Source organism: Gopherus evgoodei, unplaced genomic scaffold, assembly GCF_007399415.2.
Source record: "Gopherus evgoodei ecotype Sinaloan lineage unplaced genomic scaffold, rGopEvg1_v1.p scaffold_45_arrow_ctg1, whole genome shotgun sequence".
NCBI classification, from domain to species: domain Eukaryota; kingdom Metazoa; phylum Chordata; order Testudines; family Testudinidae; genus Gopherus; species Gopherus evgoodei.
Window position 1 is genome coordinate 529,000 of NW_022060066.1, and position 16,005 is coordinate 545,004.

At 53.9% G+C, this 16,005-nt stretch overlaps 1 protein-coding gene across 1 annotated transcript; it reads right to left on the reverse strand.

Moving 5' to 3' along the window:
• Positions 1 to 7,177: 7,177 nt before the first annotated feature.
• On the reverse strand, positions 7,178 to 15,517 carry LOC115642810 (tetratricopeptide repeat protein 5-like). The gene is made up of 10 exons (XM_030546511.1): positions 15,441 to 15,517; positions 12,421 to 12,553; positions 11,800 to 12,011; positions 11,349 to 11,499; positions 10,858 to 10,949; positions 10,693 to 10,749; positions 10,152 to 10,298; positions 9,843 to 10,057; positions 9,260 to 9,404; positions 7,178 to 8,433 (listed from the first exon to the last, which is right to left on the reverse strand). The coding sequence occupies exons 1-10, from the start codon at positions 15,489 to 15,491 to the stop codon at positions 8,314 to 8,316; spliced, it is 1,323 nt and encodes a 440-aa protein (XP_030402371.1). The 5' UTR covers positions 15,492 to 15,517; the 3' UTR covers positions 7,178 to 8,313.
• Between the last annotated feature and the right edge of the window lie 488 nt (positions 15,518 to 16,005).

The window sequence follows — 16,005 nt, forward strand, 5'->3', positions numbered from 1 at the left end:
ACTCGACGGACCCTCCGGGCCTGGAGTCGACGGTGCCGGTAGCGCTGCGGCAGATGTCGGTGCCGGGCGCTCCACTCGAGTCTGCCTGGATGGAGTTGCAGACTTCGAGGGTCTTGCTTCTGCACCCGGTGCCGGGGAAGGTCGGTGCTGGGGAGTCTTTCTGGTGCCGGCGCGATCCGGTGCCGGCGCTGAGATGACGGCCTGCGAAGCTGCCGGGTAGAGTGCTGCTTCCATGAGGAGAGTCCTAAGTCTCTGGTCTCTCTCCTTCTTTGTTCTAGGCTTAAAAGCCTTACAAATGTGGCACTTGTCCAATCTGTGCGATTACCCCAGGCATTTTAGACACGCGTCGTGAGGGTCGCTGGTCGGCATCGGCTTCTTACAGGCCGCACATTGCTTGAAGCCCGGCGAACCAGGCATGAGCCTGGTGCCGGGTGCCGGGAAGGGCTACCGCCCAAACCGGCTAACAAATATCTACAATATTATTTACATTATTAACTATATAACTAACTACACTTAACTACTAATTACAACTATCAACCGTAGAACAAGGAGAGCTAGGGACGTGGAGGACAGCTATGCCGCGCTCCACAGTTCCAATGACCGACACGACGGTAAGAAGGAACTGAGGAGCGGGTGGGCCGGCAGGGGTATATATCAGGTGCCATGGCGGCGCCACTCTAGGGGGCGACCTGTCGGCCCACTGGAGTTGCTAGGGTAAAAAGTTTCCGACGAACGTGCACGCGCGGCGCGCACACCTAACTGGAATGGATGTGAGCAATCACTCGAAGAAGAACCCAGGCATCCTAGCACCCTGACCTAACCTAGTAGTTTTCAACCAGGGGTATGTGTACCCTGAGGATATGCAGAGGTCTTCTGGGCGTATATCAACTCATCTAAATATTTGCCTAGTTTTACAACAGGCTACATAAAAAAAGCACTAGCGAAGTCAGTACAACCTAAATTTTCAGACAATGCCGTGTTTATACTGCTCTATATACTATACACTGAAATGTAAGCACAACATTTATATTGTAATTAATTTGTTTTATAATTATATGGTAAAAATGAGAAAGTCAGCAATAGCGTGCTGGGACACTTGTATTTTTATGGCTGATTTTGTAAGCAAGTAGTTTTTAAGTGAGGTGAAACTTGGGAGTATGCAAGACAAATCAGACTCCTGAAAGGGATATAGTAGTCTGGAAAGGTTGACTACTTTGAGAATAGCAGGGACTGATGGGCACTGGAGCCACTGATCTAACCCACTCAACCCCATTGCCTCCCACAGCCAGGGATAGAACCAGGGAGTCCAAGCCCACCTGATCTAACCCACTAGTCACCACTCCCATCCCATAGCAAGAGACAGAAATGAGAAGGTCTCTAACCATCAGGAACAGCTTTCCAAGGGGGGTAAACTATTAGTTTTAAGGGAAAACTAGGCCAATAGATGAGTGGGATTGCATGATGGGATTGCTTATGATGGGGAGGAGGGCAGGGTTTGGCAGCCCTGAAGCTCCTTTCTGGTTCATGTCTGATGTTCCTATAAGCTTACGCTTCCAGGTTTCAGCCAGTCACCTGTGGGGGTCAGGAAGGGAACCCCACCCCCAAGAAAACCATTTTGGTTTGGTTTGAGTTTGGGTTTTTGTATGGAAGGGGTTGCCTGTGTTGTTGTCTCTTTCTCAAAGCATCAGGGATGGCCAGTGGTAGAGATAGGACATCGGGTCGGGTGGACCAGGGCTCTGAGGTAGCACCCAGCATTCTCTGTCTCAGGTGCTCAGCTGGCTGGTTCTTGCTCACATGCTCTGGGTCTAACTGATTGCTCTGTGTGGGGCAGGGAAAGAATTTTCCCCCAGATCAGATTGGCAGTGACCTTGGGGGGTTTGCTCCTTCTTCTGCAGTGTGGGATGTAGCTCATTCATCAGGGTTATCTGGGTGTATCTCACTTAACCCTTTCCTTGCTATTGCTGGGGCTCCAGTGCCCATCAGTCCCTGCTATTCTCTGCCTGTGGCACATAACAGTTTAGCTTCCTGAGGGCTCTCCTACTTTGGTCTAATTTCAGCTGCTGGTCGGTGTTGGTGACCTGTGATCTACAGAAGGTCAGACAAGGTGATCTGTTGGTCCCTTGTAGCCTTAAACTCTAACCCAGGAGTCCAGACTTCCAGACCCTGCTCTAACCCACTGGATCCCACTTTCCCACTCCTCTCCAAGAATAATGGATAGATCCCAGGAGTGCTGACTACCCATCCCTCCCTGCTGTAAGCCACTGGACCCCACTGCCCTCTGAGAGCTGGTAAAAGAACCCCAAAGTCCTGGCTCCCAGTCCAGCCCTCTGACCACTAGACCCACACCCCCGCTGTGTCAATTTTAGGCATAAATGGGGGCTGTCCATCTCTGAGGGGCGTCCATCCATTATCTTTCATGGGAGTTTGAGCCACTTTAAAGCACATGGACCAGACTGTAAATCCCTCAGCGTAATTAGCTTGTTTTGATATCTGAACTGATTTGGGCTGCTGGTGGAGCCAATTAAAAAGCTGAGCTGAGATTGCCAGTGGTTTTAATCCAAGTGCTAGGAGATAGGTGGGGGTGTAGGTCAGGACGGGGTGGGTCAGGACTGGGATTCCCAGGCGGACACAGGAGCTGTGTCTCCAGGGTTGTCAAGGTTCCTTCCCCACTCTGAACTTTAGGGTACAGATGTGGGGACCTGCATGGACACTTCTAAACTTAATTACTAGCTTATATCTGGTATCATCGCCACCATCCAAAATTTCAGTGTCTGGAGCACTCTCTGTATCCCCAAAACTTTCCCTCCCTGGGTAGCCTTGAGGGACTTCACCAATTCCCCGGTAAACACAGATCCAAACTCCTTGGATCTTACAACAAGGAGAAATTAACCATCCCCCCTCCTTTCCCCCCACCAATCCCTGGTGAGTCCAGATCCAATCCCTTTGGATCTAAAAAAAATAAGGAAAAATCAATCAGGTATTAAGAAAAAAGGCTTTTAATTAAAGAAAAGAAAAGTAAAAGAAAACCTTCTGGGAGAGATTAGCATACCAGCTACTCTCACAGACAACAGATTCAAAACACAGAGGATGTTCCTCTGGGCACAAATTTGGTTGTTTTTTTTTCTATTGGCATCCAGCGGGGGTTGAGAAGGAGATCCTGCGACTTCGTGGGGCCACAGATGGGGAGTGTGTAGATAAAAAGGTGAAGGGAAAAGTGCAACCAAAAACACAAGAAAATATTCAAGAGGAGTCGGAACAGGGGCTGCAACCTGGCGCACTCCAAATAAATGTGCGCCAAGGTCTCCTTCTCGCCACAGAAATGGCAGGTGCTAGGGACAGAGGTGAACCACGCCAAGTACACGCCCGTGCTCATGGCCCGGTGAAGGAGCCGCCAACTAATATCCCCGGCAGGCCTCGGGACCAGGGCAGAGTACAAGCTGGCCCATCGGGGCTTCTGACCCTCGAGAGGTGGCAGGAGGTCCCACCATTTGGTATCGGGGCGGGACGCGAGGGTGAGGTAGTGAAGGGTATGGAGCATGAGCGTGTACAGATGTTTCCGTGGTGCGGTCTGGAACAGAACCAGCTGCAGATCATGCAGCCGGCTGGCAGTGAAAGGGTGAGGGGGCCGATTGGGTCCACGGGGCAGGGGCCCGATAAAAATGTCCACGGGGCCTGGGGTGGAGGGTGGACGGCGCGTGGCCTCTCGAAGGACCTGGTTGAGGTAAGCCCGAGCAGCAGGCAGTAAAGCGGCCTTCACCTCCTGAAGTACACGCTGGGGAGTACGAGGTCTGGAGAGCCCCGTGCGCTGAGCGAGTGTCAGGGGATCCAGCCAGTCTCCCCGGTTGTAGTCCAGGAGGTCTCCGACCCTGGTGACTCCCGCCAAGACCAGCCTCTGGCGCACCGTGGCGGACTCCGCCATCTGCACACGAAGCTGGGGATTGTGTAGCAGGGGCTACACTACTGAAAGGGGGCCTAGTTCATGAGGGTCCAGCACAAGGCGAGTGGGGTGAGAGACCCGTCCTGGGACCACGCGTCTCACTCAGGCACAGTAGAACAGACCTCAGGCACAGTAGAACAGTCAGCTACTATCCTGAGGGGCAGGAAGACTCTCACTCCCCATCTGAGATAAGAGCTCCAGCAGGGATGAACCCAGGACCTGACAGCTCACAAAGACGAGCAGGGGGAGGAAATTCCTTGAAAAGTTCCCATGCCCCTGTTGTCATTCCTGCACACCTCGCTCCTCTAGTTACCAGGCTCCCTCCCACATCTGGAGACATAAGGGGCTAGATCCACACAGGGAACTTACAGCCAGTGGTGCAGCGCCTGACATTTAGGTTCCTGCTGCCTATTGCAATCCAGAGCCCCTAGGTAGGTGCCCAGGCTGCATAGACCACACATGGGGCTAGACAGGTACCTACAGCTCGGAGCCACCAAAACTAACCAAAGGGAAATGCCAAGGAGAGGGATGCGGCCAAAGTGCTGCTGGCACCTCTCACAGCTGACACTCCTCTGTGGGAGGCAGGAATCTAGCATGAACCTGTGAATTTGCCTAAATCCTTTTACGAACCATCTGTACGGCTTTGTGCTGATCCACTTGGTGGCACTTGCCCTCTAGGGGAAGGAATCAGATCTCTCCCTGGGCCACAACAGACCAGGCCAGGTATTCACAGAGCCACTAGGACCTTCTGGACTGGAACCAACGCATTGGGATGGAAGATCCTAGACAGACGCGGGGAAGCTCAGGGACTGAAGACGAACCTCTAACTGCAGAGCCAGCTGAATGTGTTGGCGGTTGTGTCTGGAGGACAAAGACATGGGGGGGCAGGTGACTGTGTCAACGGGAGCTGTGCTCACCTAGGTAACTCTGTGTGCCTGGGACTGAGGGCCAAAGAGAGCAGAATGGGGTGCGGGGAGCAGGGCATGGACAGGCCCTGGCTCTTACTAACAGGAACTGTAACCCAAGCCTGCCTCCCTCCTACTAACCCAAAGCCTGGCGGCATGCAGCCAGAGGACTGATAAGGGCCTCCTTGGGTTGAAAAGGCTCCGTGGTATTGCTGCAGAGCAGGCCGGAGGACACTGCGCCCTGCAGGGATCTGAACAAGCCTCCTCCAGGAGTTTGGCCCAGCCAGGGAACCCCAGAGACAGGGATCACTGTCGCCCTCAAGCTGGGACGAGGAAGCCTGGCCCTGTGGAGCTGGGTGGATGCTTGGGGCCAGCCCACCGTCATAAACAGATAGTTAAGGGTTAATGTCTCTTTTACCTGTGAAGGGTTAAGAAGCTCAGTAAACCTGGCTGACACCTGACCAGAGGACCAATGAGGGGCAAGATACTTTCAAATCTTGGTGGGGGGGAAGTCTTTTGCGTGTGCTCTTTGTTTTGGGGGTTGTTCGCTCTTGTGACTAAGAGGGACGAGACGTCAATCCAGGCTCTCCAAATCTTTCTGAATCAGTCTCTCATGTTTCAGACTTATAAGTAACAGCCAGGCAAGGCGTGTTAGTCTTATTTTTGTTTTCTCAATTTGTAAATGTTCCTTTTTGCTGAGAGGGTTTTACCTCTGTTTGCTGTAACTTTGAACCTAAGGCTAGAGGGGGTTCCTCTGGGCTATATGAATCTGATTACCCTGTAAAGTATTTTCCATCCTGATTTTACAGAGATGATCTTTACCTTTCTTTAATTAAAAGCTTTCTTTTTAAGAACCTGATTGATTTTTCCTTGTTTTAAGATCCAAGGGGATTGGATCTGGACTCACCAGGAACTGGTGGGGGAAAGCAGCGGGGATGGTTAAATTCTCCTTGTGTTAAGATCCAAGGGGCTGGATCGGTGTTCACCAGGAACTTGGTGAAAAAGCCTCTCAAGGCTGCCCAGGGAGGGGAAGGTTTTGGAGGGACAGGAAGTGATCCAGACACTGAAATTTTTGGATGGTGGCAGTGATACCAGATCTAAGCTAATAATTAAGCTTATAAGTTTCCATGCAGGTCCCCACATCTGTACCCTAAAATTCAGAGTGGGGGAGGAACCTTGATACCCACTAAGGGGGAACTTCCAGGATATTTGTCTGCAGATCTCCTACTATGCAGGGGTGCTGGGCTGTGCAGCAGGGCTGATTCTTGGTCTCTGCTGTTCCGCTTTGTATGATGCAGCCCTTGGCTCGGGGTCTTGAGCCTGACTTTCCCCCTCCCGGCTGGATGCCCTGACCACTGGCCTATAGAGTCAGTCCCACCAGCTTGTGGCTGTTTGGTTATTTGACATCCACAGGAGGCTGAGAAAAGACCTGGATCAGAATGATCCTCTCACCTCCTAATTGCCAAGCAGGCAGGGCCCTACAGTGAGGATCTCAACTGGGGTCTCCCCCATCCTCGGTAAGTGCTCCATCCGGTGCTGGGGGGGACCTATGGACTAAATATCCAGGGTAGCCGAAAGACTTAGACTGAAAACGGACTGACCAGAATCAAGCTATATATACAGACGATAGATTGCCAATGGACTCCATGCCGCCACTCAAAATTTCCAAAGGGGTCTACATCACCATTTGAAATTTTTTAGGAGCCCGCCAATGAAAAAAGGTTGAGAAATGCTGCTCTAGAGTACGCAGAAGCGTCTCCTCCTCCAGGGCTTAGACTGAGTAAGGGGTCAGGACTGAGGGGACTGGTGCAGGCCCACTGACCGCAGTTTAGGGACCCATCAGGTTAGGCAGCGGCTGAGGGGGATTTGGAGGATATAAGAGTATGTCTACACAGCAACTAGATAGCTGGGACCCTCCAATCTCACAGGGTCCTAGAGCCCTGACATCTACACAGCAGTGAAACAGCCCCGCAGCCTGAGCCCCAGGAGCCTGAGTCGACTGACATGGGCCAGCCGCTCATGTCTACTCGCTGCGTAAACTCTCTGTGCATCTGCCCGAGTCACTTCTTCTAGCTGAGTAGTTTTCCCTTTGCCCTATAGGGCTGCCTTAATCCCAGGGGACTGACCAGCAGCTCAGAGTCAGAGCTAATTGGGGCTGCATCTCCATTTGCCTTCCCAAGAGAAATAATCGAAACATTGGGAACATCGAACAGTAGTTAAAGAGACAGACTGACAGGTGGTTGTGTAGGGGGATGGATGCACTGACACGACTCACTGACCATGAACCTCATCGATAACAGGTTTTATTAATTACAAAAGAAAGAAAACAAATTTTAAACATATAAAATTATAAAACAAAACAAACCTTCCAAAATAAATATACCACCTCTCTGTACACACAGAGAGCAGGACCCCCGGGTCAGACCCCCTCTGTACACACAGAGAGCAGGGCCGCAGGTCAGACCCACTCTGTACATACACAGAGCAGGGCCCCTGGGCCAGACCCGCTCTGTACACACAGAGAGCAGGGCTCCCAGGTCAGACCCCCTCTGTACACACAGAGAGCAGGGCCCCGGGCCAGATCAGCTCTGCACACACACAGAGCAGGGCCCCAGGCCAGATCCGCTTTGTACACACACAGAGCAGGACCCCCGGGTCAGACCCCCTCTGTACACACAGAGAGCAGGGCCGCAGGTCAGACCCGCTCTGTACATACAGAGAGCAGGGCCCCTGGGCCAGACCCGCTCTGTACATACACAGAGCAGGGCCCCTGGGCCAGACCCGCGTTGTACACACACAGAGCAGGGCCCCGGGCCAGACTCGTTCTGTACACACACAGACAGCAGGGCCTCGGGCCAGACCCGCTGTGAAAGGGCCCTAAAAAAATCCGACTCCCAAACCCACAGGGACTAGGCACCTACAACACCCCTTAATCACCTTTGACTGTCCCCACGTCATAAGCCAGACAAACCGAGGGGGATCAGGGCCAGTGATTCCAGTACATGGGAAGGAGACAGGAAGGGGGAGTGTGGCAAACGAGAGGAGGAGAAAGGGCAGAGCACAGGTGCTGATGAAGGAGGCATTGGTGGGCTTGGTAGGGGTCTCCTAGTCCAAGTGCAATTTTTTCACACCTGGGATCAGCCCATTGGAGTGATTTATTGGGGTACCAGGGGCAGAGCTTGGGTAGAGCTCATTTCCATGGGAGAGACGACCATGTTGAGTGGAGAGAGAATGGGAAAAGAGAGAATTCTGTCCCTCTTTGTGGGGGGAGGGGGGGAATCACCCCATTCTCAGTCCCCATCCTTTGCCCCAATACCCAGTTGTAAATCCTCTGCCGGCCCCACAAGCCTCTCTAAGCCATTATACTCATGGGATCCCCCAGGGGGCAGCAGACAGCAGGACAAGTCCGACCCCTCCAGCAGCCGCATCAGAGGGCAAGAAGCTATCTTTGCACATTCCTTCCCCAGGGCATCATTCGCTTTGCACTCGATATGCCACAGTAGCTGCCGCCTGGGTGCCAGGTCCCTGCGTCTTGCCGTTCACCACCAGCAGGAGTGGGGTCTCCACACGGATCCCAGGGAAGGAGAAGCTCTGGGGGTACCGTGGAGACAGAGAAGTCAGTCAGAAGGGTGGTAAGCTCTGAATCCTAATGATGAATGTTTGCACATCATGGATTGAAATTTCCCAACGCATCTATGAAGCAGGGCAAATTCCACTGTTAACTCCTATTGATGGTGATTTTCATTTCATGTGCTGATGTTTCCAAACCTGCCTAGGGGATCTGGGTGCCCAAATTTAACAGGTGTCAGGAGCCCAAATCCCCTAGGCAGCTGTAAAAAACCTGAAGAGCCAGTGTGTCGCCCTCCCACCTTCCTGCAGAAGACTGAGATGTGCTCTAGTGAGGAAGCAGGTGCCCAGTCTCCCAGCAAAAGAGTCAAAATTAACTCTTTACCTGCTGGGCAACTAGTGGGCTTCTGCTTCCCTGGACGTGTGGGTGAATATTGGGGTAGGGAATTGCAACCCCTCTCCCCCAATTTAAAGGCATTTCCTCTACCCTATATAAAGGGGGCTGGGAAAGACAGATCGCCCCCACCGTGCTGTGAGAAAGGCCCCATCACTCTGGCATCCGTGGCCCTGTAACTGAGGTCTAACAGTTCACATAGGAAGTGATGCACTTAGCAGACAGGAAGTGTGGAGTTCATTCATGCCTCTCGCCACCGCAGTGGAGGTGGGAAGAAACAACAGGTGGAGAGAGGGGCATGAGGAAAGAGTGGGGATTAACCCTTAAACTGAAGAAGGGCTACAGTTCTGTATCAATCTATCTCTGGTGACTTCCCATATCCCTTCTCCCGCAGGGCCAGGCCTAGGAATCCCTCCAGCACTAAGCCTGGGGCAGGGAGGACTGGGCTACACTCACCTTGCCCTGGTGCTGGACGTGGTGATGCCGGAGGTGCGGCTCAGGGATGGCCACTGAATCACCGATGAGCACACCCCAGCTCTGGACCATGTTATAGACAGTGACAGCAAAACAAGGGCCCTTGGAGTCAACCAGGCCGAACGTGCTGCCAGAAAACCAGGCGAGATTGTGAGTAAGGTGATGGGACAGGAGGTGAGGGGACGGACAGATGGTGCTGAGGATGCATAGATGGATGGATCGAAGGTCACATGGATGGCTATGAGAATGGTTGGATGGGTGTACAGAACTGAGGAAACACGGGTGGGTGAATGGAGCTCAGGACTGACAGAAGGATGGACAGAGCTCAGGACTGACAGATGGACAGAAGGATGGACAGAGCTCAGGACTGACAGATGGACAGAAGGATGGACAGAGCTCAGGACAGACAGATGGACAGCAGGATGAACAGGGCTCAGAACTGACAGATGGGTAGCAGGATGGATGGATGGATGAACATAGCTCAGGACTGACAGATGGACAGCAGGAGGATAGGCAACATCAACTGAAAGCACTACAGATGGATGGATGGACAGGTGGTACTCACAAGGGCACCTTCTCGTCTGTGGTGAGGCTGAAGACCACCCTGCCCAGCACTACAGCCCCAGAGTTCACACCCGGCTGTAAGGCGCTCAGGAGCCGATGCTCCAGTGCCACCTTCTGGCCTGAGGACCCCTGATACCACCCATCCCCACAGGGGCCCAGGTGGGATGGGCGCAGGCTTCCCAGCATGCTCTGCAGCTTCTTAACTTTCACTTTGCCCTGCAGGGGGAGGAAGGAGGGCAGGGTCACTGACTGAGACATGTCTCCCTGTAGGGCAGGCAGGGGAGAGCAGGGAGGAGGAGAGATGCTCTACCTTGTTCTCCAGGAGGCTGGTGAGTCGCTCCAGGAAATCCAGAAGCTGCTGCTGGCGCTGCTGGGGTTCAGGCCAGGCTGGGTCAAGGGCTGTCGCACGGGAAAACCCCTCCAGGGCCTCCGTATAATTCTCCTCATATTTATGCAGCTGACCCAAGAGAAACACAGCACAGTGCTAGGGTTCTAGCAGTGGGTATTGGCACAAGGACTCTAGAGGGTTAGAGTGAGGAGGCTGGGAACCAGGACTCCTGGTTTCCATTCCTGGCTCAAGGTGTGAGGGGTATAGGGGGAAGCCCACTAGGTTAGAGTAGCATGTGCAGGGAATCGGGATTCCTGGGTTTAATTCTTGGCTCTGGGAGGGGAGTGGTGTCTAATGGTTAGACCAGAAAGTAGAGAGCTCATGCCTTCCAGCAGGGACAAAGGGCCCCTAAAACCACACTGGGGAACTGATGCTGGCACTGCCTCCCAGGGGAAAGTGCCCCTTCTGAGCCCTTGACACCTTTTGGTCACACCCTCCACTCCCCTCCCTCCCACCTTCTCACCGTAGCTCTGTTGAGGTGCAGGTCCGGGTTACAGGATGCTGTAGGATCCACCTTTTCCTAGGGTGGAGAGGAAATCTACATCAGATCACCCCCACTGAGCATTTTGCCCTGCTCCCTGCAGCACAAGGCTCACTTGCAACCAGTAGAAGATAGGGCAGTACCTACCGCCTGGGCATACGCACTTAGGGCCTGCTGGGAGATACTGGGGTTCTGGCCTGTGTTGAAGAACAGCGAGAGGTAGGCATTTCCCAGGATGTCTGCGGCAGAGAGACACAGAGGTTAGCACAGAGAACAAATGGACAGAGGACGTCAAAGAAGATGAACAGCTGGCTGGTTGGAGGCATATAGCTGAGAATAGAGGACTGATGGATGACTCCAGCTGAGGATGGGTGGAGGGATGGCTATAGCTGAGGATGGATGGGTGGAGGGATATAGTTGAGGGGAATGGATGGCTACAGCTGGGAATGGAGAGTTGGCTGTAGGGATATCGCTGGGGTATACTAGTCTCCCCCGAGTCACATGACGGGCAGGAAGTTGCAGAGCACACTGAGAAGCCTGAGCCCCTCCCAGCTGGTGCCATGTGGGGTCCCAGTGTCCCTTGAAGCAAGGAGTGAGCAGGAGCAGTGCCTGGAGGAGAGAAAGGGGCTGTCACTCACACCACGACCGACCATCCCGCATGTCCATCTGGACAGCCAGCTTGGCCTGCCGGACACTGTCCATGACGTTCTGGGTGTGCTGCTCTGTACTCTCGGCTCGCAGCTGCCGCAGCACCATGGACAGATTCTGAAGTGAGACCTTGTTCTTCCGCTGTGGGAGAGACACGGAGCCAGGGTCAGCACCTCAGCCCGGCCTCCTGCCTCCTCATCCACGCCCTCTCTGCCCTCAGATTGACCAGTCCTGGCTCCCCTTCCCTCCCCTCTCCTGAATCGGCCCCTCGGCCCAGCCAGCCCTGGCTCCCCTTCCCGGAATCAGCCCCCCTACTCCTTCCCCCAGATCGGCCCATTGGCTCCAGCTACCCAGCCCTCTATCGGACAACCGGGTCTCTCCCTTCTCTACCCCCGGGATCGGCCACACCTGCCCATCGGGATGCCTGGGGGTGGGACTCACATGCCCCAGGGCCCCAGAGAAACAGGTATGGGCTGCTGTGATGTCTCCCTTTTTCCAGTAGGCCTCGCCCAGCTGGTTCCAGGCCTCCACCAGCTCTGGGTCCAGCTTCACAGACTTGGCCAGCAGCTCCTCAGCCTGGGGGTTGTAGTCGGGTGTAATGTTCAGAGCCTTCCCCTTCAGCATCAGCGCCCAAGCCCGGCCTTGGGAACAGCCTGGAGAGAAAGAGCCACAAAGGGAGGGCATAGCCTGTGGCACAAATCCCCTCTGGCCCCAGGGCAGTGGGCTGGCTTGGTCAGGGGGTGAGGAACGGGGCAGGGGCCTTTCCCCTCTTGGGGACATCAGCTCGCCTCCAATCCCAGGGCAGGGGGCTGGATGGCTTAGGAGGTGAGGAATGGAACACTGGTCCTTTCCCCTCTAGGGTCACCAGCTCCAATCCAGCCCCAGGGTGGGGGACTAGTTGGCTCAGGGGGTGAGGAATAGGGCATGGAGCTTTTCCCCTCTAGGGGGCTCCAGCTCCAATGCAGCCCCAGGGGGTCCAAGGTCTGGCTAGCTGATAGGGAATGGGGCACCAGGTTTTCTGCTCTAGGGCAGGGGGTGCATTTCCCTCTTATATCCAGTTACCATCTATCTCGCCCATCTGCTGTAGTGTTTTCTCCATTTCCTCCAGCACATCCTGCTGCTTTCTCCCAGCATCCTCCACACTGTGGCTTTCAAAGTAGTGATCCCGGAAATAGTACAGGCCATCGACCAATTCCTGTGAGGATGGGGGACAGGTGGGTGAGAGGGGCAGGGGTGGGAACGATCACATCGGTAAACTACACCCTAGCAGCCACAGCTACTTAAGGGGGCATATAGCCTGGTGGTTAAGGCACTGGCTTAACACTCAAGAAACCAGGGTTCAAAGCCCAGTTTTACCAGAGACTATACCAGTAACCTTGGGTAAGTCACTAGGCTAGGGATTTTAAAGGAATGAGGCCCCCAAATGATACTGAAACCCAACTGGGCTAACTCCTTTGGTCTTATTTCCAAATCCATGTAACTGAATCTCTCTGTGCCTCAGTTTCCTGCCTAGGTTGGGATTTTCAAAGCTGGCTGAGGAATTTGGAAATCAGTTCCCATTATTAGATGTTTTACCATAGTGCCTAGGAGTCCCCGTCATGGCCCAGAGCTCCTCTGCGCTAGATGCTGTACAAGCACAGAACAGAACAGCATCCCAGTTCCAGAGAGCTAATTAATGGAAACTGGGCTTCCCAATCCAATACGCAGTTCTGATCTCATCCATTTTAGATGACAAGCTCTTCAGGGAGGCACTGGCTCACTGTGGGTCTGTGCAGCACCCGGCACAAGGGCCCTCACTTCAGTCAAGGTCTGCAAGGCACTTGGCAGAACAGGACCCTGATCTTATTAGGGGTTTGTGTGGTACCCAGTGAGGACGTGAACACACTTAGGTGTCACTCAAAGTGCCCAGAGGATCAAGCTGTAGATATGAGACCTACCAGCTGATGTACAGGCGTCGCACACTGCTGCCTCTCATGGCTTTCACCACTGTTATTATTAATAATCTGTCTTATGGTAGCGCTTATCCAATGTCAGAGCACACATTGTGCTGGGTGCTGCACAGACCCCAACTGAGATCAGGGCCCCATTGTGCCCGATGCTGCAGAGATCCTGACCGAGATCAGGGCCCCATTGTGCCAGGCACTGCACAGACCCTGACAGAGACCCTCAGGTGTGCTGGGCACTGCACAGACCCCTACAGAGATCCCCTATTGTGCTGGGCACTGCACAGACACAGTGGGAGACAGACTCTGCTCTGAAAAGCTCCCCTGTCTAAACAGGCAAAGAAATGTCCATTATCCCCATTTTATAGACAGGGAAAGTGAGGTACAGAGGGGAAGTGACTTCCCCAAGCTTAATGGTGGAAGTGGAAACAGGACCCAAGTCCAGTGCCCCAGCCAGCCTCTTAATGCCCCAAGTCTCAGTGACTCAGTCAAAGCCCTCCCTCCTCCCTCTGCTAATGATTTTAATTACAAACCAAGTGCACAGTTAATCAAGGCATTGTATAAATGTTACATCCCAGGGCATTTTACAGGCTATTTCCCATTACAGGCCTGTTATTTGCACCCATCTTGGGCTGGGGGCTTTAAATAGCAAAAGGAAAATGGCTAAACCCACCCAGATGCTCAGAGAGAGGGTGCAGGGCAAAACATATGGCAAAAGGGAGAGGTTAATTCTGACACAGGAATTGCAAAGGTAGATGGCAGTGTAAGGGAGATATAGGGCGAGGCTGTGTGGGTGTGTGTGTGTGCATCTCTGTGTGTTTGTGCACTGATCAGTGTGTGTATTGGTGTGGATGCACAGTGATTAGTGTGTGTGTGTATATTGTGTGGCTGCATCGTATGCGTGAGGGATCAGTGTGCACTGGTGTGTGTGCAGGGATAAGAGAGGGTGAGTGTACACACAGGGATCAGTATATGTATCACTGTGTGTGCAGGCATCAGTGTGAATCTGTGCTTTTCTCGTGTGTGTGCACGGCCTGGTGTGCGTATGTGTGCACTCCTTTGTGTGTGTCTGTATATGTGTGCATTTATCTGTGTATCGGGGGTAGGGATCGGTGTGTGTATGTGTATCCGTGTGTCTGTGCATTGCTGTGTGTGTGTATCGGGGGATCGGTGTCTCTCTGCATTGCTCTGTGTGTATCGGTGTGTCTGTGCATGTATGTATATCAGTGTATCTGTGCATTGCTCTGTGTGTGTTTCAGGGGGTGGGGATCGGTGTGTCTGTGCATTGCTGTGTCTGTGTGTATCAGTGTCTGTGCATTGCTCTGTGTGTCTGTGTGTATCGGGGGATGGGGATCAGTGTGTGTATGTCTATCTGTACAATGCTGTGTGTGTGTATCGGGGGGGTCGGTGTATCTGTGCATTGCTCTGTGTGTATCGATGTGTCTGTGCATTGCTCTGTGTGTGTGTATCGGGTGAGTTGGTGTATCTATGCATTGGTGTGTGTGTGTGTGTGTGTGTTTGTGTGTGTGTGTGTCAGGGGGGTCGTTGTATCTTTGCAATGCTCTGTGTGTGTGTGTATTGGGTGGTCGGTGTATTTGAGCAATGCTGTGTGTGTGTGTGTGTGTGAGTGTATCAGGTGGTCGGTGTATCTGTGCAATGCTGTGTGTGTGTGTATTGGGGGGTCGGTGTGTCTATGCAATGCTGTGTGTGTGTATCGGGGGGTCGGTGTATCAGTGCAATGCTCTGTGTGTGTATCAGGGGGTCGGTGTATCTGTGCAAAGCTGTGTGTGTGTGTATCAGGGGGTCGGTGTATCTGTGCAATGCTCTGTGTGTGTATCCGAGGGTCAGTGTATCAGTGCAATGCTCTGTGTGTGTGTGTGTGTATCAGGGGGTCGGTGTATCTGTGCAAAGCTGTGTGTGTGTGTATCAGGGGGTCGGTGTATCTGTGCAATGCTCTGTGTGTGTATCCGAGGGTCAGTGTATCAGTGCAATGCTCTCTGTGTGTGTGTGTGTGTGTATCAGGGGGTCAGTGTATCAGTGCAATGCTCTGTGCGTGTGTCGCTGTCGCTCACAGCCCCAAGGAACCGGCAGACGCAGAGTTCGCCCCCCCGGCCGCGGCCGCAGCAGCCCCGCCGGTACCTGCAGGGTTTGCACGGCCTGGCGGCTTCCTCCTTCTCCCTCCGCAGCCATGTTCGCCGAGCTCCGCCCCCCCCCGCCTCGGCGTGAGCGCGCTGCCAGGGCGAGCCTGGCCGGGCTGCGGGACAGCAGGGACCTCAGCGGGGCGGGCGGGGGAATGCGGCACTCAGCACTTGCCCCCCCCCCCCGCACGCAGCCCCTCCCTTGCAATATCCCCCTTCACAGCCCCTGCATCGTTCTGTGCGCGCGCGCGCACACACACCCTGCACTGCACCCCGCAGGCCCTGCGTTGCTCTGCACACACACAGCTCCTGCACTGCACCCCATAGCCCTTGTGTTGCTCTGCACACACACAGCCCCTACACTGCATCCCTACAGCCCCTGCGTTGCTCTGCACACACACAGCCCCTGGACTGCACCCCACAGCCCCTGCGTTGCTCTGCACACACACAGCCCCTACACTGCATCCCTACAGCCCCTGCGTTGCTCTGTACACACACAGCTCCTGCACTGCAACCCAACAGCCCCTGCGTTGCTCTGCACACACACAGAGCTCCTGCACTGCATC